The 26,954-nt window shown below is 61.3% G+C and overlaps 1 protein-coding gene across 9 annotated transcripts in view; it reads left to right on the forward strand.

Moving 5' to 3' along the window:
• Positions 1-26,954, forward strand: part of PCBP3 (poly(rC) binding protein 3) — a 198,420-nt gene that overhangs the window by 125,232 nt on the left and 46,234 nt on the right. For 7 of the 9 annotated variants that reach the window (XM_021071086.1, XM_021071090.1, XM_021071085.1 and 4 more), the window contains exon 3: positions 25,666-25,796. The exons of the other annotated variants lie outside the window; for them this stretch is intronic. In XM_021071086.1, coding sequence (XP_020926745.1) covers positions 25,787-25,796 — 10 coding nt within the window. In that variant the 5' untranslated portion in view covers positions 25,666-25,786. The remainder of the gene's footprint in view (positions 1-25,665; positions 25,797-26,954) is intronic. 9 annotated transcript variants of the gene reach the window in all.

The following is a 26,954-nucleotide window of genomic DNA, read 5'->3' on the forward strand; positions in this document are numbered from 1 at the left end:
CCCTTGGATCCCGCGCGGGGCAGTGCCCGCTCCCTGTCCAGCCCGCGGGGCTGAGTCCCGCTCTCCTCCCTCTCTGCGCCGGGACCTCAGGAAGGTTGCCCCCAGGCCCACTTTATCTGCACCTCTCCGGGGCACCCAGGGCCAGGCCAGGAAGCTGGTGGAGGCCACCCATGGGCCCCAGGCCATGTCTGCTGAGGTCAGTTTATCAACCCGAACTCAGAAGGACGTTTCTAGACTGTTTGTCGGGTGGCTATGAAAGGGTCCTGAACAGTGTCAAAGACAGTAAAATCAGGACATGAACGAGTCTTGCGTGGATTGGAACAGGGCACCTGAGAACACGCATTTGCTGTCACCTGTGCCAGAGGCCCCCACAGACAGAAACTTCACCACAGCTGCAGTGATGGAGATTCGTGGTGTTTGAGGGAACAGGGACGTGCGGTCTGAGCCTCAGACTTGGCTAATCATTACGAAGAATGAAAACATCACGGAAGCCACGCGGAGAGGCCCGCGCCGTGGGAAAGTGTGAGAATTCGCACCCCCGGCTCAGAGCCAGTGACCATGGCAGGCAGGTCAAACTGCCCAAAAACAGAACTCTGGGCATAGCCAAGAGCTGTCATGCATTTGAGGACAGCCAGCAGCAAGAGTGAGACGTAGCAAGTACAGCAGAAGGACACGTCCCAGAGAAGGGTTCATGGTGCGAGAGGACGGCGTCCATGGGGGACACGGGGCTCCCTCAAAAGCGACGCTGGAGCTGTTGGCAAGAAAGGCATCAGAACTGAAGCTGCAGGGATGGGCTGAGTAACAGAAAGGAGATAAAGAAGGACTCAGCGATTGGACAAATAAAGGTTATTCCGGAACGCAGGCCTGTAGGGCTGAGAGGTGGCGAGTGTGAGAGAAGGGGGTGAGGCTGGCGAGTCTGAGAAGCTCCCGGCTGTGTCGGCAGGGGTGTGGCGAGGAGAGAGCAGAGAAGGCCGCGGAGCTTATCCTGGAAGAAGCCTTCTCAGGGCACAGAGGTGGTCGGGCTGGCGTGCGGAGCACGGGGAGTGAGAAACCACAAGGGCCGGGACTCGGGGACAGAACTCCAGGACACAACCAAGAGACAGCCCCCAAACGGGCAGCAGCAGGAGGAGCAAAGGTCTGACTATCAGCTGGCATCGCATTTCTCTATGACGGACGTGTGTGTTAAGAGCTCATTGGACCAGTGTCTTCCGAGTACTTGAGGAGGAAGGTTCCAAACCTGGGTCTGAGGCACAGCCAGCGTCTCAGGGAAGGACGACGGAAGGGTGTTTTCAGACAGTCAAGGGCTCGGCGGTCTCCAGCCTCAGCCCTCAGACTGCGACGCAGTGAGAAGGGACAGCCCTGAAAGGTCTGCGCTGGCTGCCGCCAGCGAGGTGGCAGGAGGGCCCGGCGCGAGCTGGTGCTGTGTGAGTGTGAGGAGGCTGGCATGCGAATTCTAGCAGCAGGTGGAAGACGTGACCTGTGTACGTACACGGTGATGGGAAGGAGAAGAGGGGCAGCTTCTTCAACGTCACGTCTTTTTCTGGGGGGCTGTGTCGATGCCCCTGGAGCCCACAGTCTATGGAGGTGCAGTTAAAGACGTTACCAGTTTTCAGGAGCCACCGGCCCTAGACGCAGATTGTTCCACTTCAAGTCTTGTGGAGGAAAAACTCTGGAACAAAGACAACCTGGCTCAGTCTCCAGAAGGAGAGTGGAAGGAAGCCATTAGGAATCAAAGAAAATGTACAAGCAAGATGCCACGTAGGTGTTAGTTCAAACATATGTGACGTTTCCCTACTACAGGGTGAAGCTAGATTGTCTTCAAAATGACCCAGAAACAGAAAATGTATTAATTAACAGAAAGGCTACTAAGCAATTGCTGGTCACCGGAAAGCAGGCCTAGCAACATTATTTTCAAGAAAAAGATAAAAAGCGTTAAAGGGGACAAAGGTACTTCATTCTGATAAGTCATAGTCCTCTAAGAAGATCTGATATTCATGCACTTTTATGTACATAATTACGTAGCTGTAGAATTTACGAAGGAAGCCTTCTGCGAATCGGAAGTGGACAAATCCAGTACCCTGATGGGGCACTTTAATTGAAAAATCCAGAAGACAAAAAATTTCATATGGTCATGAAGAATTTGAATAGCCTTCTTAACACACTCAGTTTCAAACACAGAATGTACTTTCCAGCCTTCCTTCTTTCCCTCCTGCCCGCCCTCCCTTTCTGTTTTTTAAACACGCCGGGACCGTTCTCGAGCACGGCTACCGGCTACCGTGCATGCGACGCGAAGGAAAACGCTCTTTTTCGATGGTGGAAGGTCATCAAGTACAATCAAAATGGAAGAATCAGTCCTAAAGCAGGACGAAAAGACGCCCAGAGCGGTATGCATCTGGGATTTAGGAATGCCCTTAATTGAAAGCGTCAGCTGTGTAAGAGGTGAGAGGATACTGGGCATCAAAACAATTCTTAGGAGGAGGTGGTGGAGAGCCAGAAACACCTACACTGTATGAGACAACCCCATGGCTCTAAATGTTGGTGAAGGAATTCCAAGATAATTCAAGACAAAGAGGGAAAATTTCATGAAAAGGCACGTAGAATTGCACGCCGAAGAATGTGAAACGTGGCGCAGGAAATGCTGGGCAGGACGAGAACGCGAAACTCTCAGCAGCTTTGATCAAGGGGAAAGGCAAAACTTTAACACTTGTGTCACCAGAGGCAGGTGTAACTGCAGCTGCGCAGGCTATTCAAACGTTCAGATACAGCTGTTTACAACTCTGTGAGACAGTAATTGCCAGAGAAATGGGCATCGGTGAGGTTGCCGCATCTGACGCAGGCAGCCTGGGTCGGGGCGGAGGAGGCGGCGCTCCCACTGGCGGGTCCCAGCACCTCGAGAGGAGACGCAGGTCTTGCGGCGCCCACAGTTTCAGAGACTAGAAAAAGCCACGAGTTCCCTCATCATCGCGGGATCGACCTTGGGTGTAAAAGCCTGCCAGTCATCTTAGAGTAAGCTGTAGGCACCTCCGCCTCCTGGAGGCAGATGTGCGACCCCTCGGGACGATGCGGCAGCCTGAGCTCGGCGGTGCTTTCGGGGCCCAGCGCCTCCGTCGTCTGGGGTCTCTGGAGCCGTGGTCTGGAGAAGTGCGGCCGGCCGGCCACCTCCCCCGGGCCGGCCCGCTGCCCGGGCTTCTCTGCTTGTCCCCTCCAGGTGTCACTCTTACGGAATTCCTCTCATTGCTTTCTTTGCCTTTTGACTTTTAAAAATGTTCTCTTCTATTTCCCTCTGCCGTGTTGATTCACTTTTGTGTGCCTTCTAATTTCATCTTGATTTTTGAAATATTTTTTTTCTATTTCCTATTCTTTCCTGAGCTCTGGGCCCTCAGTGTTGAGTTTTTCTCATTCTGATTTATTTTTTTCATGCATCATTATCTTAATGCCTTTTAATCAATTTAAAGATATTAGATTATAGGCTTTCCGGTTTTGTCAGCGTAGCTTATGGTTTCTTGTCAGTGGGGATGTTATTTTCTTATCTTCTGTTATCTTAAAAAAAAATTTCACGTGGCATTTGGCTTCACATGAAATTTGTTTTCTTGGACTTTTAGGAAGGAGAGGTGTTGTTTACGGGAGCGTTTCTAATTTCGCAGCTCTAGAACGCCCTCTTCTGTTGGTTTCGTGAAGGTGAAATTTGAGCACTTCGTGCGTGCGGTTAGAGCGTGTGTGTGGTGTGTGTGGCGGGCAGGCGGGGCGGTGCTGCCGCAGGGCCCTTGGGAGAGGCCCCGGGTCCCTGCCGTAGGTGCCCTGGTCTTCATCGTTGTGCTCTGTCTGCCCTCGTGCCCTTGTTTTTAGAAACACACCCTGAAGGATTTGGGGTCAAGGAAGGTGCCGACTGCTCACCACTCCTGGACGCTGGGGATGGAGCGGGAGAAAGGGCGCGTGCGTGGCCGACCAGCGGGCCTTGGTGTGAAGGACGGGGTGGCGGATGGGGGGACAGTGAAGGACACGTGGAAGTTATTTGTGATGTTCATACAACTTCTCTCAAGGTCTGACAATATATCCCAAGAAAAAGTTGTCAAGTAAGTCAGCAAAATGAATTCCTCCGCGGAAAACGCCTCTGCCCCCTCCTCTGGACAGGCCCCCCCACGAGACTTTGAGGGGGGGTGACGCGGGCAGGGGCCTGGAGGGGCCCCGTGGGCTGAGGTGGGGGCACCAGGCACCTGGACCACCACAGGGCTGCTGGAGCCAGGCTTTCTCTCTCAGTTTCTCAATACTTCCCTCATCTGGAATTTTTAATTAAAACAGAATGAATGCCTGAGAACATAATAAAATGTCTGAGAAGAGCAAGCAGCATCTCGAAATGACTGCAGTCTGGGAGCCCGGGAGGCCAGGAGGGTGGCCCTGTCCGTTTTCCTGGCGCAGAGCCCCTCCTGTCCCCAGCTTACCTACCAGTCACCATGTGTAAACCAGCTGTGACTCCGCGCCACCCTCTGTGCACTCGTGGCAGGTGCCCAGAGCACGTTTCTGAACATGGCTGGAGCAGCGTGGGTGGCCGTGCAGCATGGGGGCCTGAGGGCAGGGGCGCAGAGGGGGCTCAGGAAAAGCCGGCCTTCCTGCTCGCACTGAAGCCAGAAGCGTCCCAGGCTGAGGAGAGCAGGACGCAGGCACCACGTGAGCCCGTGTGAAGGGGTGGGATGTGTCCTTTTGGGGCAAAGCAGGAAACGGGCCAACCCGAGGGAGCTGGGCTTCTGCGGCCGAGGACCTGGGGGTGACTCCCCGGGCACGTGGGCACATCTGGGGCATGTGCCTGCTTTGTGCTCAAGAGGTTCATCCCGAGATGTGGGCTGGATGGTGGCCTTGTGGCCCGCTGCCCACCCTCACAGCCAGCCCGGCCTGCCACACGTGCCGGGGCTGGGGTCCAGCAGGGCCTCCCTCGTCTGCCGTCCACTCTCCCTGCCTGTCTGGCCCCGAAGTCCTTCTGGAAGGCTGAGGTCCAGGCCCAGCGCGTCCCTGTCCCCACACCCACTCGCCTGACCCCGGGAGGTCCACCCGCCGTCTCCCATCCTCACTGCTGGTCTCGGTCACAACCCGCCCTGGGTCTCACTGCTGCCCGAGGACAGTGGTGCCCTGTGTGACATCAGCCTCACATGGCCTGTCGGTGGCCTCTCGGTGGAAAAGGAGCCGAGGTCCCCGGACAGCGGGTCTGGGGTCCTGCAGGCGGGACCACGGCCGACCCCACGGCCCACGGCCTCACCGCGAGGCTCCTCTCCACGCGGCTGCACGTCTGGCGCCAGCTGGTGGCCGTCATTTGGTCTCCGTCCTGGCTGGTGGCGGGGCTCTCGCAGGCCAGCCTGGGGTAGGGGAGTCGGGCCGGTGTGCGAGCCCAGGGCCGTCGCTGCTCCGCCGCCAAAGCAGGTGTTTGGCTCGTGCGGCGAGAGGCGAGCGGCGGGCAGAGATCCTCAGCCACGGCGGCTGTGTCGCCCCAGCCTTCAGAGCAGTCGCATGAGAAAAACCAGCCGCGCCGGTGGCCGTGCGCCCGCCCCTCCCGTGTCGCTTGATGACAGTGACCGAGCCGGTCAGTCGTCCTGCTGTGCCCACCGTCCCTGAGCTGGTGCTGCTCCCCTGAGGCCATCGTCACCATCCGGGGGCCTCGCAGCTGGGGCTCCTTCCCGGGGGCCACCCTCATGGCAGCTCCACCGAGGGACCCCCCCCCACCCCGGGCCAGCCCACAGCTGGCCAGGGCCGAGGCGCCCTCTCCCTGTTGCACGTCCAGCCACCACAGAGCTGCGCCTCTGGGGCCAGGGAGCAGCAGGGGCCCCTGCTGGGTGCGGCCCCCCCTTGCCGTCCTAAGGGTCTGCTGTCCTGGCCGGGAGGGTCTGGGAGAGCCGGAGCTGCGCTGCCTGGGGCTCGGGGCCGTGAGCGACATGGGCCCTGTGAGCCCCGGGGCCGTGGGGCTTTGAAAGTAGGTGGATCCGCGTGTGCTTTGGGAAGGCACCTTGGTCTGCAGGAGGTGGGAGCCGGCTGGACAGGGGGCTCCAGGGCAGGACAGCCCGCACCCAGGGGAACGGCTCTCCCCCGCCCTGGAGTCAGGATTGGCTGGGCCGGGTCCTATTTCTAACTGATACTCAAGTATTTCTCTTTAATGCCTATGAGTTCTTTGTTATTATTTTTCCTGTTTTCGGTAAAAAGTCAAAAACTTCAATCTGTGTCAGGCAGAATTACAATTTAAAAACAAAAGTATTTTGTCGTGAAAACTTTGGTTCTGATTCTTTAAATTTATGTCCCTGAGGCATCTGTTGCGTGTCCCTTGCAGAGTCCCTTGGAGACAGCTGGACTTTTTTCTCCTGCTGCCTCGGCCCCGGGCTTGCCTGCGATGCGGTGCCAGCAGGGGTCTGGTCACTTCCTGCAGACGAAGGGGCCCGGGGTCTCTGAGCCGCAGAGCCTGCCTTTCTTCCAGGCGTGGTGACCCCGTGTGGCTTTACACATTTTTGTCTGTGTTGCAGGCCTGGCCTTTAAAATAATCTTAATTTTCATTCTGCTATGTTTTTATTTTATGTCACGTATTTATTTTGTTTTTATTCTGTTTATGTTTTTGCTTTGTTCATCTTCTGCCCCCTCGGAACAGTCCGGCTGCAGACAACAGTGGTTTCTGCCGTTCCTTGCCTCGGGTGGGAGCAGAGCCTTCTCTCCCAGACCCCTGTGGGGCCCGTGGGGAGGGAGCCTGGCGGCTTTTGCTCTGGGAGGGCGGGGAGCCCAGCCCTGCTCTCAGTGGCCTGGCTCTGAGTCGCCCCAAATCCCTGGGTGCCTGCTGAATATGGGTGTCCAGGATCTCAGCACAGAGGATGGAGGGGGCAGGCCCTGCAGCCCCGGCCACCTCGCCTTACCCTGCGCCTGCGTCGTGGACGGTCTAGGGACCCTGAGGATTCTAGGGCTGTCCCCCCACGGGGGCGGGGGAGGGGAGAAACATACTCTGAAGAACGTGGGGGGCAGGGAGCAGCAAAACGCAGATGTGCGCCCTGCCCCCACTGGAGGCAGGAGGAGGCCAGGTCGGCTCCCAGCCAGGCTCCCAGCCAGGCTTCAGGCGCATGGAGAGCCCGCTCCTTCCTCCTCCCGGAGCCTGGCCCACCTCGTCCTGCCGCCTCCAGTCCCCTCCTAGCTACGCGGGGCCACCTGGTGGGGCACGTGGGGCACCAGGGCCTCTGCCTGGAGGAGGGCGCCCCGAGAGGGCTAAAGCTAACCAGGGGCCTTGCAGGTAACGCTGCCCGCCGCCCTCCGGGGGGCTGGGGGCTGGAGGCTGGAGCGAGTTCGGAGGAGAAGGCCCAGCCTGAAGGCCCAGCTCTTCCCACCCCGAGCCGAGCCGCCCGCAGGCTCCCGGCCCTGCGCCCGGGGTCGGTCCCACGTGTCTCCCGGGGCACAGCCCTTCCTCTCTTCCCAACCCCAGCAGGCACGTGGGTCCTGGCGTTTGAGCCGGGCCCTTGCAGAAAGATGCCTTCCTCCCTTTTCTCTGCTGCTTTCTCTCATCTCTCATTCTTACTTGAGAATTATCCTGGCAAGATTGGCTTAGGCTTCTTCATTCCAGAGCCCTTTGAGAGTTCCCCGGACTTCCCCACCGCTGAAGGGTGGCTGTTTCTCGTTCCTGTTTCGAATGAAGAGCTGAGGCTGAGAGCAGCCGCCTGGAGTCCAGCTGAGGGTCCCCTGCGGAGCAGGCCCTCAGGGGCCGCGTCTCAGGCTAGGAGTGCCCAGGCCCCAGGGGTTGTCCCCAGGGGTCAGGGAGCCGTCGCCTTTAGTGGAGCCGGGGCGGTGGGGCTCTGCGTCCTCCCGCAGCCCTGCTCACTGCTCCGGGCCCCAGCCCTGGCCCCTCCTCCTGCCTCCAGCCCGTCTGTGGATCTTCACCCCACCCCGGCCTGTAAATCCCCCCTTAGAGGGGCGGGAGGTGGGACGGGCCCGTGACTCTGCTCTGTCCCTCGGCAAAGGGATTTCGTGGACGTACTCCGGGTTCCCGGTCAGCTGACTGAATCGGGGGAGGCGGCCTGACCGAATCACAGGAGCCCCTCAGGCTGGCTCCAGCAGCGGGAGGTGCAGCCAGGCCGCCAGCCCACGGCCACGGGCACCGCGCTCAGCCTACGCGGGAGGCAGCAGGGGCCGAGTCGTGTGGGTGCAGGGACCAGACCTCTGCCCTTCACGCCATGAGCTGGTCCGTGGGCGCTGTGTTCAGCCCTCCGTTGGGGACGTTGCTGCCCAGCAGGGGACACAGTGGACAGACAAGCAGGGGGCAGTGGCCTGTGCTGAGTTGTTTTGTTTTCAAAGGATTAGCCGGTTGTCTTGGGGCCGGTTTACAATACTGCTGCCTTTGTCCCCGTCACGCCACCACTTGTGCCCCTCGGCCTCGGAGTTGATCTGCTCTGCAGAAAAGCCACCTTATGGCCCATCTTGCTATTTTTCTCCAAAATTCTAGTTTATTCCTCACCCTCTCTGCCTCCAGATAACGTGCCAGCCCTTTTGTTGTGGACGCAGGGTGGCCTCTTGTTAAAGTCACAGTTCAGGCTGGGAAAGAGGGCCCCTGGGCGGGCACGGGGGCCACTTGGGACCGGGACTGTGAGGGTCGAAGACGAGCCCTGGGCTGGTGGCCGCATGTGGTAAGGCAGACCCCCGGGGCAGAGCGAGCAGGGCCCAGGATGCGGGACCCTCAGAGGGCAGGGTCTGCGCAGCCTCCGCGTGGGCGGGGCGGCTGCCGGTTCAGCTGTGGACCCTCCCCGACAGCTGTTCACGGACGTCAGCAGCTGGAAGGCGTAGATGATGCAGAGGGACAAACATCGAGAGAAGACGGCAGATGCAACCGGAAGGGAGTGACGTGTGCACTTGAGGTCGTGCCTGTGACCTGGGACACGTCTCCTGCACTGACCTTCAGTTTCTCCCTGAGACGCCGGGAGCTGCCAGGCCGTGGGGTGCCCCTAGAGCCGCTTGCCATAGAGGCGCTGGCCCGGAGACAGGCTCAGACACTGTCCTCACAAGAGGATGCCACTGCCGGCGAGGCCCTGCTGGGAAGAACCGCAGAGCCACCCATCAACTGCCTAACCTGCTGTCCACCAAAGACCTAGATATGGCAGGTCTAGCTGAGGTCCCCAGACTAAACCGAGCAAACACTGGGACAGGCTGTGCGACAGTGGAAGCAGTTCTTGAACCAGGCGGAGCTCCTGTGACGGCCTGGAAGGCCCGTGTCGCTCTTGCCGCCCTGGCCCTCTCCCCGTCCCACCCCAGGGCCTTTGCTCGTGCACCTGTGCTGAGCGCCGCCCCGGCGCCACTCAGCACTGGCCATGCCCACACCCTGTGGGGCTGTTCGGTCTCCCTGGCCCCGTCTCATCCACTCGAGGGCGGCCTCCTTGCGGACGGCTGGGTCCTGTGCGGTGCTGTTTCTCAGGCGCCCAGAGCAGCAGTGGGGAGCACGTCTGCTCAGGAGTCGTCTGGTCGGAGGTCAGCACTCTCAGGCAGGGGCCCTCGAGGATGTCTCGGCGTCCTTCGTGGGCCTGGGACCCCTGGTGTGGGCACCGGAGCTGGAGCTTCTCCCCGCCTGAAGCTAAGTGAGCGGAGTAGGACCGCCCAGAGCCCTGACAGGTGGCGCCTGGGCTCCCGGGGATGTAGAGGGGGCCGAGAATCAACTCCCGAGCCCGCGGCCGAGTGCCACAGGTGTGGGGACACCTCATGACTCATGTCCACTCCCATCTAGCCGGCCCGCTGTCCCCGGCGTGCTCCTGGGGTCTGTGTGACCTCAGGGAGGCGGTGTCAGCACCGGGTTAGATTGTAGGATGTGCACAGCGGGGACGGCAGAGCCCGTGGTGTGGGAGCCGCCCCCCCCCGGAAGGCTGTCAGGACGGTGCTCCCTCCACAGGCCTTCCCTCCGCAGCCCGGGCTCCTTCCTACCCCCAGAGGCAGCGGGGGGGAGGCACGGACACGTCCAGCAGGGCTGGCGCGGGGCCTGGGCACCTGTTCTTGGCCTCGTGTCTGGCCTGAGGTCCAGGTGCACCTGTGGGGCCACTCCTACGTGACATGCCGTGGTCTCTGTCGCAGGAGGGGTGGCCTTGTCCCAAATCCACACCCCCGCTTTCACTGGGACTCGCGATGGGACCTCACTCGCTGGTTGTTGCCTGGTTCCTCCAATGCTGTGTGTCCACCTGGCCCGGCTCAGGCTGCAGACGCTCTGGATCCAGCCTCCAGGGTGACCCAGCCTCCAGGGCACCAGTGGCCTCCAGAACCCGTGCGCCTCCCCAGGCCACATGCCCTTCCTTGTGTGCTGGCGGGTGCCAGGCACCAAGCCCGTGCCAGCTTATAGGCTGTGTCCCACACACGTGCTGAGGCACAGGCCCCGAGACCTTAAGAGAGCCCCACCCTTGGGCCTCTGTGTGCCCAGAGCACCCAGGCAGCGGGCTCTCTGCTGCTCCGAGTCCATCTAGAAAGGCCCGGGGTGCTGTCTCTGCCGTGTGCAAGCACGAGCAGGTCCTGCCGAGCCGGCGCTAACGGCCGCCCTCCCCGGGAGACGCGCGCTGAGCCCTGTCCTCTGTACCCAGGGGCTGAGACAGCCCTGTCCCCGGGCAGAGGTCTGAGACAAGTCAGGGGCCACACAGCAGCCTGTGGGCCTCAGCAGAGGTCCGTCTGCATTTCACTGCGGAGCCTGGAAAAGGGCCCGGGGACCCCGCAGTCCCTCCCGGAGGCTCTGCATGTGGCTCCTTCCCCGCTGCGGCGGCTGGGCTGGCAGGTGGCAGCTGGCCTTTCCTACCTCCACGTCTTACTCCGCAGCCGGGGTACTCAAGTGGCTTTTCTGAGGGAGGGGCGGCTGCTGGGTCTCCGCCAGTCTCACCCTCGGCCGGCATGGCGTCCCTCAGCAGGCCACCCAAACCGACGGCCAAGTTCCACTTGCTGTGTGAACTGGTCCCCTGGCATCGGAGCGAGCTCAGGCCCCTTCTCTCTGCCCACCCCCACCCCCACCGTGGGCTCCTGCACCTGGACTCTGGGCACCCCAATTCGCCCTGGCAGTGCTTGGTGTCAGCCTCTTCCTGGCGTTGTCTGGGAACCCATGTCGAGGACACCACAGTCTTGGGGACACCCTCTTTCACTTGCGGTGGCCGCAGAGTGATGGACATCAGTGCGCCCTGCTCGGCCCCGGCACTGCTGCTCGTTGGCCTGGTGCGGCCTCGTGCGGTCCTCTGGCCCTTGCAGCAGGGTGCCCACTGAGCCCGGCCGCCTCCCAGCCCTCGCCCCCTGCAGGAGGGCCCTCCAGGAGGCACCCGCAGGACACCCACCCCTTGGCCCCGCTCTGCCCACCCGCCCATTTACAAGGGCACCGCTCCTTGTCCACCTTGCAGCCCCTCGTTGCCCCTCCTGCTCTCGGTCCAGGGGTCTGTGGGGTCCATGGAGCAGGGAGGCAGCCAGCAGGGGTGGGCGACTCTCCAGGAGGATGCCGGCCCCCAGCCTTGCCGTCTGCGCATCTGAGCGCCTCCCTGGAAGAGGGGCCTGTCCTCACGGCCACCACCCTAGGCTCAGAGGCCGCCCCAGCCCGCCCCCCGTGTGGCTTCTCCAAGGCAGCTCAGCCGCCAGGTCATACCCTCTGCACTGCCCACCGCAGCCCCAGCCCAGGGGGTCGGAGGGGCCACCCGCAGTTCTGTCACCAGTGGGAGCAGGGGTGGGGTGTCCACTCAGGTGAGGCTCGGAGCGTCCAGGGTGCTAGTTTCCTGAAAGGCGTGAGAAGCTGTGGATTTCCAGAGCTGGAGGCCCCTCCCCGTCCCGCCGAGCCGCCTGCCCTGGAGGGACGGGCCCTGAGCAGGCTTCCTGCCGGAAGGTGCCCTTGGCCCGCACCTCGGCCCTGCGCCCAGAGGCTGGTCGTCACACGGGAGGACCACCTGTGGTCAGGGCCCTTGGGGAGGCCCTGTGGGCCGTGAGTTAGAGAGGGCCCACATGTGTCTTCCAGTTGAGCCAGGAGACATTCTGGGCCTGCGGGCCTCCCCTCTGCCCTCCTGGTGGGCATGGCTGCAAATCCAGGGGGTGGCCCGCCTCCGCTTTGGCCCATTTTTTGAGAATCCTTCAAAATTTGCTTGGGATTAGGCCAGTGGGGCTCTGCTGCCACCTAGTGGCTGGCGACTTTGCCAGCTCTGGTCACACTCTTCCATCCTGAGGCTTCTAGAATACCCAGACCTCAGGCGGAGGTTCCATTGACCGGCACCCTTTGGAGAGGCCCTGCTCCAGGGCAGGTCTGGGTGTCTGCAAGCAGTGGACGCACAGGAGAGCTGGGGGCAGGCAGGAAGCTGTGAGGACGCAGGGCTGTGCGGGGAGTGGCCTTCTTGGGGGCAGGGGAGCCGTGGTCCTGGGCTGCTGTGACTGGCTGCCCTGCGCGGAGCTCCTTATCCTGCCAGGCCAGCCAGGGCTTAGGGACATCTTGTCACACACCTGCGAGCTGGCAGGGACCAGGGAAGTTGCGTGGGCTTCAGGGAGGGGAGCACAGGAGGGGAGGTGAGCAGAGATCAGCCTGGGCTGCATGCTCACTCTGTGACCTTGGACTTCCAGGGCCTTGGGCTGGTGTCATCAGGAGAGGGGGCTTTGGGCCACTGGAAGTGGGGGCCCTGGAGGTCTCCCCACAAAGCTGCAGGTCAATGCAAGGCGATGGGAAGTGGGGCCACCGCATAGAAAGGACCTCGGCCTGGGCCTCCTGAAAAAATTCTGTCCTAAGCTGCCCTCACTTGAGGCATTGACCTGAAGTCAATACCTGTTACCAAAAGACTGTCCTGGGAGGGCAGTGCCGGGGATGGGCAGAAGCAAAGAAGCCTGCCCCCGCGCCCCTCCTGCTGCCCAGTGGCTGTCAGCTGGGGCTCACGGTTTAGAGCCATGAATGCAGATGAAGAAAGTGTGTGCCGTCCAGGGGGCCTTTCAGCTGGGAGGCGGGCAGATGACCTTTGCTGAGGATGGCAGCCAGCCTTCCCCCTCCCGTCCCCCCTAGTGGGCTCAAGGACCGAGTGTCCTGAAGCCAGCCCCGGGTCCCTCACCAGGCTGACCCCACCATGGCCGTGTTGAGTGTCCACCCTGCCAGGGATGCTGAGCCCATGTGGGCATCACCCTGGGGGCCCAGCCGGTCCCAGGGGCTGTGCTCGGGGGCACCTAGGCCCTCCCATCCTGACCACGGAGCTCACTCTGTGGCAGGGCCCAGGTCCCGGTGTGGGAGCCGGGGCCCCTGAGCAGCGCTGAGCAAGGGCCATGTGCAGACTACAGAAGCGTGAGGAAGGTTGGCGTCCTGCGGCCAGGTGGCTGTGGCTGGAAGTTTGCGCTCACCGAGTCACCTACATTTCAGTCTAAAGTCCCAGTCTCGGGAAGTTGATGTGTCTCAAAGTAATAAAAATATCATAAGCTAAATGGCCAAACTCTGGGGGGTGGGGGGATAAAAGACGGGGCATTGCTCTGCTGCTGCTGGAAGGTTTGGGAGAAGGGTGGCAGGAGCGTGGGAAATGGCCAGCGTGGGAGCTCTGCACGCTTGGCCCCATCAGTCGCTCCCCCAGAGGCCGTGTCCTGGGAGGGTGGCCGACCCCCGGCCGGGCCAGCTTCCGCCACTAGGCGCCTCAGCCCTGCCTGTCTGGTGGCTGCAGATGAGGGTTCTGGTGGCATCTCTGGTTGTCACTGAGCCTGCATGCGTCTTAGTCACACATTGCCAGCGTCTGATTTTATTGTGCAAAATGTCTTTACATATTTTTTTCTGAAATATATAGTGTATGTATTTTCTCAGATGACGTGTCCTAACCTCTTGTTGATAATAGCTTTTCAAAAATAGGCTTTCAAACAGCTGAGCTTTCCTCTGAGGTCTCGTGAACGTCCGGCTGGGTTTGGCTGGGACTTCCATGGGTCTCTTCATGGCGGGAGGTGCGGCTGTTTAAGCCCAGGCACGGCCCTTCCTCCTGGAAGCTTTCTCTGCCCCTGACCTGCTGCCCACGGGGCTTGTCCTGCATCCCCCAGACCTCCCCAGAGGAGCCCCTGTCCTGGGACCTGGGCTGGGTGTGCTCAGGGCCGTCGGGGGTGCGGGGGCAGCGTGCTGGCCGCTTCCGGCACAAGGAAGGAGCCTCCAAACCCGAGGCTGGCGGGGTCGGGCTTGTTCTGACCAGTGGTTTCCCCGCCTCTCGGCACGGAGTTTTCTCAAAGGAGTCCACGGTATTTTTGTTCTTGGATAAACCTAAACACGCGCGTGGTTTCTCTGTTTCTTTGAAGCTCAACAGCTGCACAGTTGTTGGCATTTCACGTTTGAACCACTACCTCCTCCCACTGCCGACAGAGCCCTGTCCGCACAGATCCAGCGCGGAAGGGCACTGGCAGGAGGGCTTTTAGGTTCGAGGCGAAGCCCGATGCCCTTTCCGGCTCCTCTGGACGAGTGTACTTGAGGAGAAGCCCCACTCAGAACCGAGGCAGCAAGCCGACTCTCCAGCCCCTCGAGCAGAGCCCCGCGGTGGCCAGGCTGCCGCCTGCTGGTCCGTGCGCTCAGGTGTCGACAGCATGCGGATAAATGCACGGTCGGGTCCCATCCAGAAACAGGGCTTCGTTCCGCATTTCCCCTCGGTTGGATTGCTGCCTGTAGATGGAAATTTCCACCAAAAACGACCACCTTTGTGGTCACCCGCGGCCCGCGCTCTGTGACCTGTGGGCTGGCAGGTCTGGGGCTCACTGCTGCTCCCTCGGGAAGGCCTGTCTGTGAGCAGCCACGGCTCGCTGGCCAGCTCTTTCGGCGTCTGGTTTCTCCAAAGTCTCACTGGGGGAGGTTGGGTTGCGACCAGATGTATATGTGACACGCAGCTGCCTGCGCACACACACATCTGTGTGCACACACGCCTGCCTGCATACACACACCTGTGTGCACACACACCTGCGTGCACACAAACCTGCCTGCACACACACCTGTGCGTGCACACAGACATGCACACGCACGCGCATATCTGCACAAGGAGACCAGAGAGGGCCATGCGCTGCCTGGGTCCAGAATCTCGGCTGACGCCTGCGCCCGCTCACGTCCGCGAGCCATGGGCGCTCCTCGAGCTCGGCCGCTGTCCTTCACCAACCACACACGTTTGTTTTCTGCCGCCCGAAGGCCGTGTGCTGCATGTGCCCACAGCGTGAGCCCTGCCCGTCACCCGCCCTTGTGTTCCTTTCCATGGCTGACCCCAGGCCTGCGCCGTGTCCGTGTCGCTTGTGGTCGGCGTGACCGTCGTGCGGCACTGATACCGTGGGGCGGCCGGCAGCCTGAGCCTCGGAGGTGTCATAGCGTGAACGCGCCTCGATTTGCTGGGGCCGCTGGCTGATTTCCAGCATCCTGAAGCGGTTCTTCTCGATGGTTTGGTCTGGTTTTGTCATTACTTTTGGGGGACAGCATTTGCCGAGCCCTTCCCTCGGCCTTCCGGCAGCCCGTCTCCCTCGTTGTTTCTCTGGAATACTTTAGACAGTCCCAGAGACCACCACGCTGAGCTGGAAGGTGGTCAGCAGAGCACCAGGCTCTTCCGTACTCAGGTTCCGGCTCACCCTTTGGATCTCGACCTGCTTCCGTTTGTGCCGTCCTCTGTGTTCTAAGGCTTCGAGCCGCATCACCTATAGGACGAGTGGCCGCATCCAGTCCTTAGACTCCGCCAGGGAAGCAGGGGGTCGCCCTCCTTCCTGCGCCACAGGCCCTGAAAGGAGGCTTTTCAAGTCGGGTTTGCTTATTCCCAGCAGCATGTCACCGCGTGGGCCTGGGAATACCGCACAAGCCGATAGCGGTCACCCTGTCGCGGCTTGGTCTTCAAGGCCAGCGCGTGCGGGTGGGGCCTTCTCTGGGGGCTTCTGCAGCAGGGACAGTGCCCCCAAGAAACCAGGCTCTGGCTCCAGGTTGGCCTCCTGCAGGGACACAGAGGACCCTGGGCCGGGGGGCGGGCGGCGCCTCCAGAAAACGGCGCAGGCCTTCGACAGGAGATGCGGACGTGCCGACAGGAGCGCGTGCAGGCAGCAGAGCTCAGCCGAAAGCCCGCCGGGCACGCTCGGCTCCGAGGAGACAAACCCCCGGGACAGGTGCACGCGGCACTGATGAGTGCGAAGGCCACCGGGTGGGGGGGGGGCTCCCGTTCACGGGTGGCCCAGAAAGGCAGATCTGCCATGGCGACAGCCAGCGCACCTCTGCTCTCAGGAGGACGAGCAGACGCCCCTGGTCTGAAACAATTCCAAAGCCGCTGAAACCAGAGAGACGGGGCTGAGCGGCTGGGGACCCCGGACCTGAGGAGGACACGGAGAGGCTCCTGCCTTGGCAGGCGCAGCGGGCGCAGGCCCCGAGCCCGCTCCAGACCGCCCTGCAGCCCAGGAGCCCGGCCGGAGGGCGCCCCGAGACAGTGCCCTGCAGGGAAGGTGCTCTGGCTGGGAGAGGCCTCGCCAGGCTTCTGCGTGTCCCTGTCGCTGCCCCGCCTGGGAGCCCGCGGAGGCTGGGCGGGGTGTCTAGGCCTCCACTCCGGCCTGGCAGCAGCAAGACCGCCCCACCCCTCCGGGCCCCCGGAGCCCGAGGAGCAAATGCGGGATCCTGCACCGTTCGGCGTCCCCAGCGCAACGTCCCTGAGCTCCTGGGGGGCCTCGGCCTAAGTGACAGAGACACGGAGGCCGTGAAGAAGCCTCCGGGAGAGAGCTTCCGTGGCGGGCGACTGAGGGGAGACGAGAGCGCGAGCCCAGAGCCCGGTCCTCTGCTGTCCCCGGGCCGCGCCCTCTCCCAAGCCCCGCAGAGCCACGGGCCTCCGCTGCAGCCGCTCCGGACTGGCCTTCACTCAGCACGTGCCTTCAGGGCCCTCCCGGTCCGCTCACGGCTTGATCACCCATTTCTTTCCTCTGTCGGGATGGACCCCAGTTGATTAACCTTCGCCTCCTGAAGGACGTTTTGGTGGCCGCCGAGTTTCGCTGCCCATGAACGCAGTGGCCGTGCGCATGCGTCTGCGGGTTTGCTGTGGCCCTGTCTTCCCCTCCTTCTGGTAACTTCCAGGGGCGCACTTGCCAGGTCACGTGGTGAGATCAGGGGGCGTTTCGTGAGAAGCCACCAGACCGTCTCCCAGAGCGGCGGCCGCGCGGCTCCGGGGCCCAGCCGTGGCAGAGGTCCCGCCGCCCCGGCGCTCGTCCTCGTCACCGTCGGGCTCCGGGCCGTGCTGAGCCGTGCAGCGGGCTCTGCCGTCGTTGTCATCATTTGTCTTCTCCTGGGCCGATTTGTCGTCTGTCTGGCTTTGGGGAGGTGCCAATTCTTCAGGGACACTTAAAATAAACACCCCAGAAGGTTTCGGATGAGAGGGATGAGGAAGTTACCTGATTCGCGCCAGGAAGGAAACCCAGAGCCGCCCCGCCGGGGTGGGGGGCTGGCCTGGACCTCGAGTTGTCATGCTGGGCGGGGGCCGCGCAGAGAAGGACCCCCGGGGCCGCTCAGGGCTGGGCTGAGTGGCAACGCAGACGACCCTCGGGTCTCAGCGCCTTATAAACTGAGTTTGTGTTTCATTCCGGGTCGGCTGCCACTCTTTCTGGCTTGACCTCATCCCCGTCCCGGATAACGGTGCAGACTCTCTGGAATATTCTGGGAATCGTGGCAGAGGGAGGGAAGGGCACGGAGAACCATGCTCCGGCCGTGCAGCTCTTCCTGGAGGTGCGCCTGCCGCCAGGCCTGACCTCGGCGGCTGTGCGAGGCCGGTCCCCTCTGTGGCAGGCAGGGCTATCCAGGGGCAGAAGGTGATGCAGCCTCCAATCCCCCGTGACAGGCGGCCGCACCCCTCCTTCCCCTGCCCAGCTGACACTAGAGCGCAGCCCCGTGTGCACAGGCCTCGTGGCCGGCTCTCACTCCCGTTCCCCGCCCGGCCCCAGATCTGCCTCCTCTTGCCCTGGACACCTAAGGACCGAGGGCTGTGGACCACCGGCTGCCTGCCCGCCCTGACGTCCATGTGCGCCCCTGCACCCAGCGGTCTGCCAGCCCAAGGGGCTGCCTCCTCGCCAGGCCCCAGCTCCGGCCCTGGCATCCCTCCCAGCCCGTTGTCCCAAGATCTCTGTCCCCTAGAGCGGGGTCGGGACGTCTGTATCAGACCTGGGGCCGTCCAAGGTCTGTACGGATCGCCCAGTTCCCTCGAGGCTGCGGGAAAGCAGCGGGACTGCGTGCAAACTCGCGTGCCAGTAAAACCAGGTGGGGCGGGGCTGGCTTCTGCAGCTCGCAGACCCCTGTCCAGAGGTCCCTGTGCTCCTGGGGTGCGTGGGTGTCCCAGCCTGCTCCTGCCCTTCCTGAGGCCCCCTCGCCAGGGCAGCACCCACACAACCTGGCATCTCCTCCCCCAGTGGCAGCCGAGGGCTGGCGGTCCCACCCCGGTTCCTCCTGAGTACGCTTCTCTGCAGACTGAACTGCCTGGCCCGGGCTCTAGAAAGCTCGTCACGGGGCTCCAGCTTCAGTCCTCCCCTGTTGCCAACTGCAGGTGCTGCTCAGCAGCTTGGATGGGGCTGTCGTGGACGGGATGGTGTCCCCCAGATTCACAGGTTGACCCCTATCCACCATTTGGAGGTGGGGCCTTTGAGGAGGTTAAAAGAGCTCATAAGAGTGGCGCCCTAATCTCACAGGGCTGTGTCCTTACGCGAAGAGGGAGGGGAGCTCCCTTGGGGCACAGCAGGTTAAGGATCTGGCGTTGTCACCGCAGTGGTTCCGGTCGCTTGGCTCGGGTTCAGCCCCTGGCCTGGGAACTCCCACATGCGGCAGGGGCGGCCAAAATAAAGAAGGGGAGGGACACCAGGAATGAGCTCCCAGGAGCACAGGCCACGGAGGCCCCAGGGGAGGACGGCCCACTGCTCGCCAAGGTGCGAGGCCGCGGGAGGGACCAGCCCAGAGACACCTGAGCTCAGGCCCCCACCCTCCCGACCGACGGAGGGCTTGCTGGCTGCACCTTCAATCAGAGTCTTGTCATGAGGTTGAATTTTAACAAGGGCTTGTCACTGTGGTCCTCGGAGGGTGGCCTGTGGACCCCTGCAGGTCCCCGAGAGCCTTTCAAGGGCTCTTCAAGGTCAAAAGTCAAAGTGACTCTTTCCACAGTGACCGAGTCGTGACTGTCCCCTCCCTGCAGCGACTCGAGCTGGCGGCAGTGCTGCTGCAGGTGCCTGAGCCCCTCGAGACCCGGCCACCGGGATCTTAGCCAGACTCACTGACACGTCCTCGCGGGGCAGTGCCCTCACCCCTGGTGCCACAGCGAGCCCCAAGCACCTGCCTCACCAGGCCCTCCACCCTATGCCGGGAGCGCAGGGACAGTGTGCTTGGGGAGGGGACGCCACGTGCGCTTGGTGGAACGCCTGGGACTGGTCTGGACGTGGGTATTCGGCAGGTGTTTGCTCAGAAGGGACTGACATTAGCCCTTTGATTCAGGCAAAACAACCAAGGGTTTTGCTGCTAACGGTGACCTTTGAACTCTCGAGCACAGTTAGAATTTTCCAAAATTTTTATCTGCTCCTGTCTACTGCCCCCTCAGGCTTTAAGACTTTTCTGGTGAGCTTAGCGGTGATATTAACAAAGGTGATTTTTTAAAATTATCATATGATAAAATCCATCAGCGCTGCAAGAGCTGTGTCCCTCAGTGAACCAGTTTCTAGCTGACCGATCAGGCTTGGGTGCAGATGACCCAGGTTTACTGTAGACCAAGGCGTTTACAGTGAGGGGTCCAGAAAGTTCTTTTTATTTTTTGGCCATATCCGAGGCATCTAGAGGTTCCTGGGCCAAAGATCAAATCTGAGCCACAGCTGCCGCAACACCGGATCCTGTGGCACCACAGTGGGAACTCCCAGAAAGTTCTCTGATTTGGTTTTCCATGTCGTTTCAGGTTGCAGTTTGCAACTCTTAAGAAATAACCATTGCTGAGTGCCGTCTTGTGACGAGGGAGAATGTCCCAGCTTAGCTTCTTTCCCAGCTGCCCATCTGAGGCCACTTGTCCTTCCCGAACTTTAGCCACACCAAACTGTCACAGCAGCACAGGCAGGACAGAGCCGAGGATGCAGTGGCTTCTGGAAAAGACACTTACAGGAATGGAAAACGCCGCCACAACGCTCACACGTTTTTGTTTGTTCGTTTGAGAAAATACAGCTATTCATAAAAATTTACCATTGTTAACTTGTGTGAGGTTTATTCTTTTTTTCTCTCTCTCTTTTTTTGTTTTGCTTTTTAGAGCGGCACCCACGCCATGTGGAGGTTCCCAGTCTAGGGGTTGAACCACAGCTACAGCTGCCGGCCGGCACCACAGCCACAGCCACGCAGGATCTGAACCACGTCCGCCACCTACACCGCAGCTCACAGCAACGCCAGACCCTTAACGCTCTGAGTGAGGCTGGGGTCGAACCTGCGCCCTCGTGGATGCTAGTCAGATTCGTTTCCACTGAGCCATGATGGGAACTCCAGGGTTATTCTTTTTGAAAAATGAATGAAGAGGTAAAATAATTAGGGTGCTCAGGTGAACAGGGCTACAGACAACTGCCTAAGGAAAGGCACGGCAGTGTCCCCAGTGAGTTTTAAGAGAGCTTTTGGGAGGAGAGCTTTGAGGACTACGGCCTCGCGCTGGGAAGAGCAGCAGCTCCTCCGCCCCCGGGCCCTCCTGCCAGTTGTCCCGCCTCGGGCCCACAACCAGCCCAGCCCCACTGTCCCCTCTCGCGACCTTTCTGAGCTCCGCCTCTCGGGATGGAGAACGTGCCCCTCCCCTGGGGCTCTGACCTGAAGCCGCGTCCCCCCCCCGCCCTGCAGGCAGTGACCTTGCCACCCAGCCTCTGCCGCTGCCCTGGGTCCTGGGTCTCGCAGCCTGCACCTGCCACAGTCAGCTGCAGTCCCGCTGGCGTCTTCAGGACACTTGTCACCAGGGTAGAGGAGTGACACACGTCACCCTGCTCACTCCTGGTTGGCAGAGCAAGTGCCTGGTGGGATGGGAAAGCATCTCTGCCCCAGGGTGGAACCCAGAGGGTGGTGGGCACCACTGGCCCTCTGCCCCCAGGACCCTGGGCACCACCGGCCCCTGCCCCAGGGCGCAGCGCACCACGGGCCCTCTGCCCAGGGCTCAGGGCCGTAGCTCCGAGGGTAGTCTTTTTGCCCCTGAACCGTTGCATTTGGGCCCCTGCCCCCCTGCCCGCAGGCAGCTGCTCTCAGGCCTCGCGCTGGAAGCGTCTGCAGCGGTGTCTGCGGGGCTTCTCTGCTCTGCTCTGGCCTGTCAGCTGGTGACTGTCTCTGGTGCCCAGTGGGTCCGGGTCCCCTCCAGGGGCAGGAGCGGCGGCCAGGCCTTCCCAGCTCTGCCGGAGCGTTTCCTGCAGGCCGCCTGGACATTTCTTTCTGATGGAGCTTTTTATTGCGGTTTTATTGCCGTGCCCAGGTCTTTAATAGGCAATATAGGCACATCGAGGTTTCCTCTTTCAGTTGGATTGGTTTTTGGTAATTTGGTGGTGGTTCTTCAGCTCTGTTTCCGCGCTGAGGCTTTTGAGAGATTTGCTCTAAGGGTGCTCATTAAGTGTCAGTGAGGCGTCTTTGCGAAGGTGCTTCGCAGCCCTTGTCAGAGGCCCGGCCAGCCGTCACCTCGGCCTGAGCATCCGTTGATTCTCCTTCCTTTGCTGGTGAGGTTTTTGTCGCTGTCCGTGTGGCAGGTGCTTTTTGTCTGTGTCCCGGCGGTGCTGGCTGCCGCGCGCGCGGACAGTCTGGGTCCTGCAAACCCTCCTGTCCACTCGGGCCTCTGCTGACACAGGCGGGGCTGGACTGCGGGTCCAGGCCCTCCCTCAGCCTTCCCGAGGCCCTGGGCAGAGGGAGCCTGTGTTACTGCTGCTGGGAGCCCCCTCGGATGGGGGCGCACGCGCGTGTGTGTGTGTGTGTGTGTGTGTGTGCGCACACGCGTGCGCCTCCCCTGCCAGCTTCCCCCAGAGCAGGGCCGTGTTCTCTGAAAGCTCCCTCCTGCTCCGAAAGCTCCCTCCTGCTCCCCGTCCTTTGCCTGGAGAGGGAGAAGGGGGGAGAGAAGGAGGGAGGGAGTGGGGGGGGAGGGCGGGAGGGAGTGGGGGCGGGGGAGGCGCTTCCCCTGAGGGTTTCTTGTGTGCGTTGGCATTTTCGGGGCGGCTTCTCCAGTGACCAGCTGAGAATGGCGAGGAGGGAACCAAAGCCCTGCTGTCGCCCCGCTGTCGCCTCGCCTGAGCCCCATGCCCGCCTTCTCCCCCTCCCCCGGTTTTTTGTCGGTCCGTCTATCCCGCGTTTCACGCAGGTGTGGGCTGTGCTCAGCGGGCACGTAGGAGGGGCCAGAAACCTGCTCTTCGTTTAATCGCTGGTGTCGCCTGTGTCTTCTTGATTTTTCTTGATTGGTGTCATCAGAGGGTAGTATGTTTTTGGACTGTTTTTTGAAGAACCAAATTTTATATTTGTTCGTTTTCACAGTTGGCTCTTTTTTCCGAACTTGCGGTCTGTTCTTTAGAATTGCCTTCTTTCTATTCTCCACGGGTACTTGTGTTATTTTTTAACTTCTTAGATTGGATTTTCTGCTTACCGATTTTCTTTATTGCTAATAAAGGCTTTTACAAGCTGTGTGTTTTCTGTGAGTTCTGTTGTAGCTGAAAGCTGTAAATCCAGCGCATGGCTCTTTTATTGTCGAGGAGGCCTAAGGGTTTCCTGCTTCCGTTGTGTCCTCCTGCCCCTCCTTATGCAGACGCGTCTCAGGAGCGTCCTGTCCGGGAGAGTCACAGAGGTGTCTTCTCGAGAACGGTTTCTAGTTTAGTTGCCCAGTGGGTGGACAGCGTGGTCTGTTGGCTCCACGTCTGCAGAATTTGGTCAGCCCTGCGTTGGGAGGTAGAACGTTGTCAATTCGGTTTTATCCTCGGAGAGCTTCCGGGGTGCACGCCCCAAAATGTCAGGTGCGGCTTTGCACACGCACGCTCGCACACAGTCGCCTACATCTCCGTGTGCACTGCCCCTCTATGAACTGTGACAGGAGGGCCCCGGTGTCCCCGCCAGCCGCGTGGCTTGTGGGTCTGGCCTGAGGTCACTGCGCAGGGTCTCCGGAACCTCTGCTGGCTCCTCTCCTGCCCCTTTCACCTCCAGCCCGGTCCCCCCCCCGCCACAGCAGTCTCCCCACCCGGTCTCACGGGCCCCAGCCGCCCCCTCCCAGTGGCCCGGGCCCCGTGGAGGGCAGGGCCGCCTTGCTCCCGGGGGCCTGATGTCTGACCTGCCGCTGACGCCCAGGCCCGTGTGCCAGGCGCTGACGGCTGTGGGAGCCGCTCCCCCCGCAGGCACATGCCTGTCTGCCTGTGCGCGCGCGTGTGTGTGTGTGTGTGTGTGTGTGTGTGTGTGTGTGTGTGACTTGCAGCTCAGTGAGCTTCTTTTGTCTGCACAAACGGGGCTGGGCCGTTGCCAGCTACTCGTCATTTGAGGCTGATTTGTTGTGGCGGCCTGTGCAGCGGCCATGGCTCCCCTTGTCACCACGCGGGGAGGCCCCAGAGGGGAGGAGGGGATCAGGTACCCCATTTCATCTCCTTGTCGCCCCCTCCTGTCGCCAGCTGAGTTCTGAGATGAGAACAGCAGACACCCCCCGCCCCTATCCCTGATGGGCTCACCACTCCGTGGGGCGTGGGGTCGGCTCCTGAAGCGGGTTGCTGATGGGGGTAGAAGTGGGTCGCTGCACGATCCAGTCTGTCTGTCACATCGCTTTCCGGATTTCTGAGCTCGTGGCGTTCCTGCCCCAGTGCAGTGACATATCAGGCTGTATATTTAGTAAACGCGTGCCCTTTAGATGTCTCTAAGATGATGTCAACTCCAGTGGAATGTCCTTCAGCTCCATTAGCTTCCGGTTGTCTGGCGGTGGTGTCAGAACTGCGGTCGCTGCCTCTGCTTCCCGCGCCGCCTGCGACTGGAGCCCCGTCTTCGGGGACGCTGGGACCCGGGACGAGGGGCATGAAGCCCCGTAGTTCTTCCAGCTCTTGTCCCCGTGACCCCTGCGTGCACGCTGGCCCTTCGCATCCTCCCAGCCACCCTCCCCAAGGGGACAGCGCCTTCCGTTCCTGGGACCGGAGCGCTGGACTGGGGACCAGGGAGGGCGCCCCGCTTGTGGGCCCAGGGCACCCTCACGGCCCGTTGCGTCGCCACTCTTGTTTTCGCCACTCCCCTGCCTCTCGCACCTGGGGGCCTCGGTGCCTCCAGGCCCTGCTCCTTCTGGAGCACGGCGGGGGCGGGGGGGGATGCACGCAGGGGGTGCTGCCGGCTCCCTGCAGGCGCCTCCCCTTAGACGCTGCAGCTCCAGTGTCTTTGCTGCTCAGTTGGACGCTTCCACCTACTCAAAGAGCCAAGCATTCTGCCTGGCAGTCTGGTGGGTTCTCTCTCCTCCTGACCGAGCGCGTGTAGGTATGTTTTGCAGGTGGCATCAAGCGCAGCGCCTGTGGGAGTAAATGCCTGTTCACTCTCTGATGTTTAGAACAGGGTTTCTTCCGTTCCTGGTTTGTTTTTGTTTGTTTGTTTGTTTGTTTGTTTAGTTGAGCATTTATTGCCTTTTTTTAATGGCCACACCTGCGGCTTGTGGACATCCAGGCCAGGGATCAAGTCCAAGCCTCAGCTGCGACCTATGCCACAGCTGCGGCAACACCGGATCAGACATTTAACCTGAGCTTCTAATTATCTTTGGCACCACGACCTCACAGTTCCAATGCTGGACGCTCCTGCGACGAAGCCTTTCAAAGGTCCCTTCACACGAACGAGCAGAGGCCACACACGTACACGCATGGGACGGACTTACAACGCAGCAAAGAGGACAGTGCTGTGGAAATGAGCCCTGGTGCCTGGGGACTGAACTTCCTGTCTGGGCAACAGATGTGGATTCAAACAGTGAAAATTCAAGACACAGTCCCGGGGGGAATGACGCACCCTGGGGACACTCGACGGGCCCGTTGCCTGCTGGAACGGAAGGCCTTGACGGAAGCGATCGCCCGGGCCTCGAAAGTGGAAACCAGCAGTGTACTTAAACTAATGTGTAATTCCGAGTGCCCGTCGCGGCGCAGTGGCTGACGAACCCGACTAGGAGCCATGAGGTTGCGGGTTCGGTCCCTGGCCTCGCTCAGTGGGTGAAGGATCCGGCGTTGCCGCGAGCTGTGGTGTAGGCTGCAGACGCAGCTCGGATCCCGCGTTGCTGTGGCTCTGGCGTAGGCCGGGGCTACAGCTCCGATTCGACCCCTAGCCTGGGAACCTCCATATGCCGTGGGAGTGGCCCAAGAAATGGCAAAAGAGACAAAAAAAAAAAAAATTAATGTGTAATTTCATAACTTTAGAACAGCTGTATGTGTACATATAAATAAATATTCTAAATACTGTAGGTGGAAAGTTGGCTGTTACACTTATATTCTCTAAAGTGTGTATAGTTTCCCCAGACTTCCCATCTTTGACATGGAAGGGCCCTGATCATTTGTAAGTGTGTCCCGGGCTCCCTGGTGGCCTAGCGGCTACGGATTGGCATTGTCACACTGTGGCTCGAGTTCAATCCCTGTGGGGCGAGTCCAGGCTGAGCCTTCACTGCCTCTCATCATGTCCTGCGTGCGTCTCACACCTGAACCATAGGAAACGCTTGCTGCGCGGCCGAATGCGGGAAGGCAGCTCTGTCGAGCGCAGTCCCTGGGAGGCGCGAGGCCCTCACGGCGCTGTGTTTTGTGTTCTAGGTAGGTGGGCTCCACGACAAAAGGCGCGCCTGTAAACCGGCAGCGGCGGCTGTGCTGCCCTGAGTCTCCGAGAGGGTGAACACATGCGGCCCGCGGCTCTGCTCTGACGTCGAGCCTGCGTATGGGGGAAGGTGAGTGACCCAGGCTTCCACCGTCGGCTCTTTACCGGGAACGAAGGCGCACGCGCCCTTGAACGACAGGATGCGCTGGAAGGGGTGCGACTCTGCTTTTCACCCTCTCGAGTCCAGGATGAGGCATCCGCTGGGAGCAGTGCCAGGCAGGGAGGACAAGCCGTGGACAAGGCAGCTGCCAGGGGAGGGAGGGGCACGAGCACAGTCCTGCTTGACCCTCGAAAAGTCCCGCGCGCCTGCGTGAGCCCGAAGAAGCGGGTCTGAGCCGAGGAGGGGTGCTCCTCCGTGGCTTTTCCCTGGGATTTGGGGGGGTCACAGGAGGCCTTGGAACTTCCCCGAAGTGCTCCCCGGTGTTAGCCCTCAAGGGCCTTGCCCTGCCGTTTTGTAAAGAAGCTCGGGGAGGGTGTGAAGAGTGGGTCTGCCGTCTGCTTGGCTCTGGGAGGTGAGCGCCAGCCCCATGCAGGGCCCCCTGGGTGACACCTCAGGCTGGCCTGGCCCCTGCTGGGTGGTGTGGGTGCTGGGGGGGCGTGTGCCCGTGGGCAGGGGGCATGTGTGCCTGTGGGCTGGGGGCGGGGTGTGTGCTCTGGTGCCACCTGGCCTCCCAGCACCCTGAGGTCTGCGTGTCCCTGGGGCCTCCTGGGTTCGGAGCCCGCAGGACTGACTGGCCACGGTTTCCACCCCGCTCTCACGCCTCGGTCCCCTCCAGGCCAGGTCCAGCCCACTCTGCTGTGTATGGCCTGTTAGGAGGGCGCGGCTGAAGCCAGAGGAGCACACGCTCGGCTGCTTATCCACCTGGGGCCACGAAGCGGCCCTGAGAACCTGCTCTGGGGTTACACGACTCACTGATACGAACCGCGACGGCTCCATTAGCAGGCGCCCAGCCAGCCTGTCGGCGGGCGGCTGTCAAAGATACACATGCGTGGTTAAAAGGTCGCAAAACTTGAAAAGGGGCGCCAGGCCCCGCGCCGCCTTCCTGAGAGCCTTCCTCCTCCTTCTCCCCGCCGGCTACCCCGCCCTGCCCAGGCACCGTCTCTCTGGTTGGTTTTGCCTTTGAGTTGCAGCTCAGCATTTCAGTCCTGCGGTGCCTGACCCAGTTCCGCGCGCCCGCGTGCTATGGTGTTCTGCTCTTTGCTTTGTACAGAGGAGGGTCAAAAATCA

This window comes from Sus scrofa, chromosome 13 (assembly GCF_000003025.6).
Source record: "Sus scrofa isolate TJ Tabasco breed Duroc chromosome 13, Sscrofa11.1, whole genome shotgun sequence".
NCBI classification, from domain to species: Eukaryota; Metazoa; Chordata; class Mammalia; order Artiodactyla; family Suidae; genus Sus; species Sus scrofa.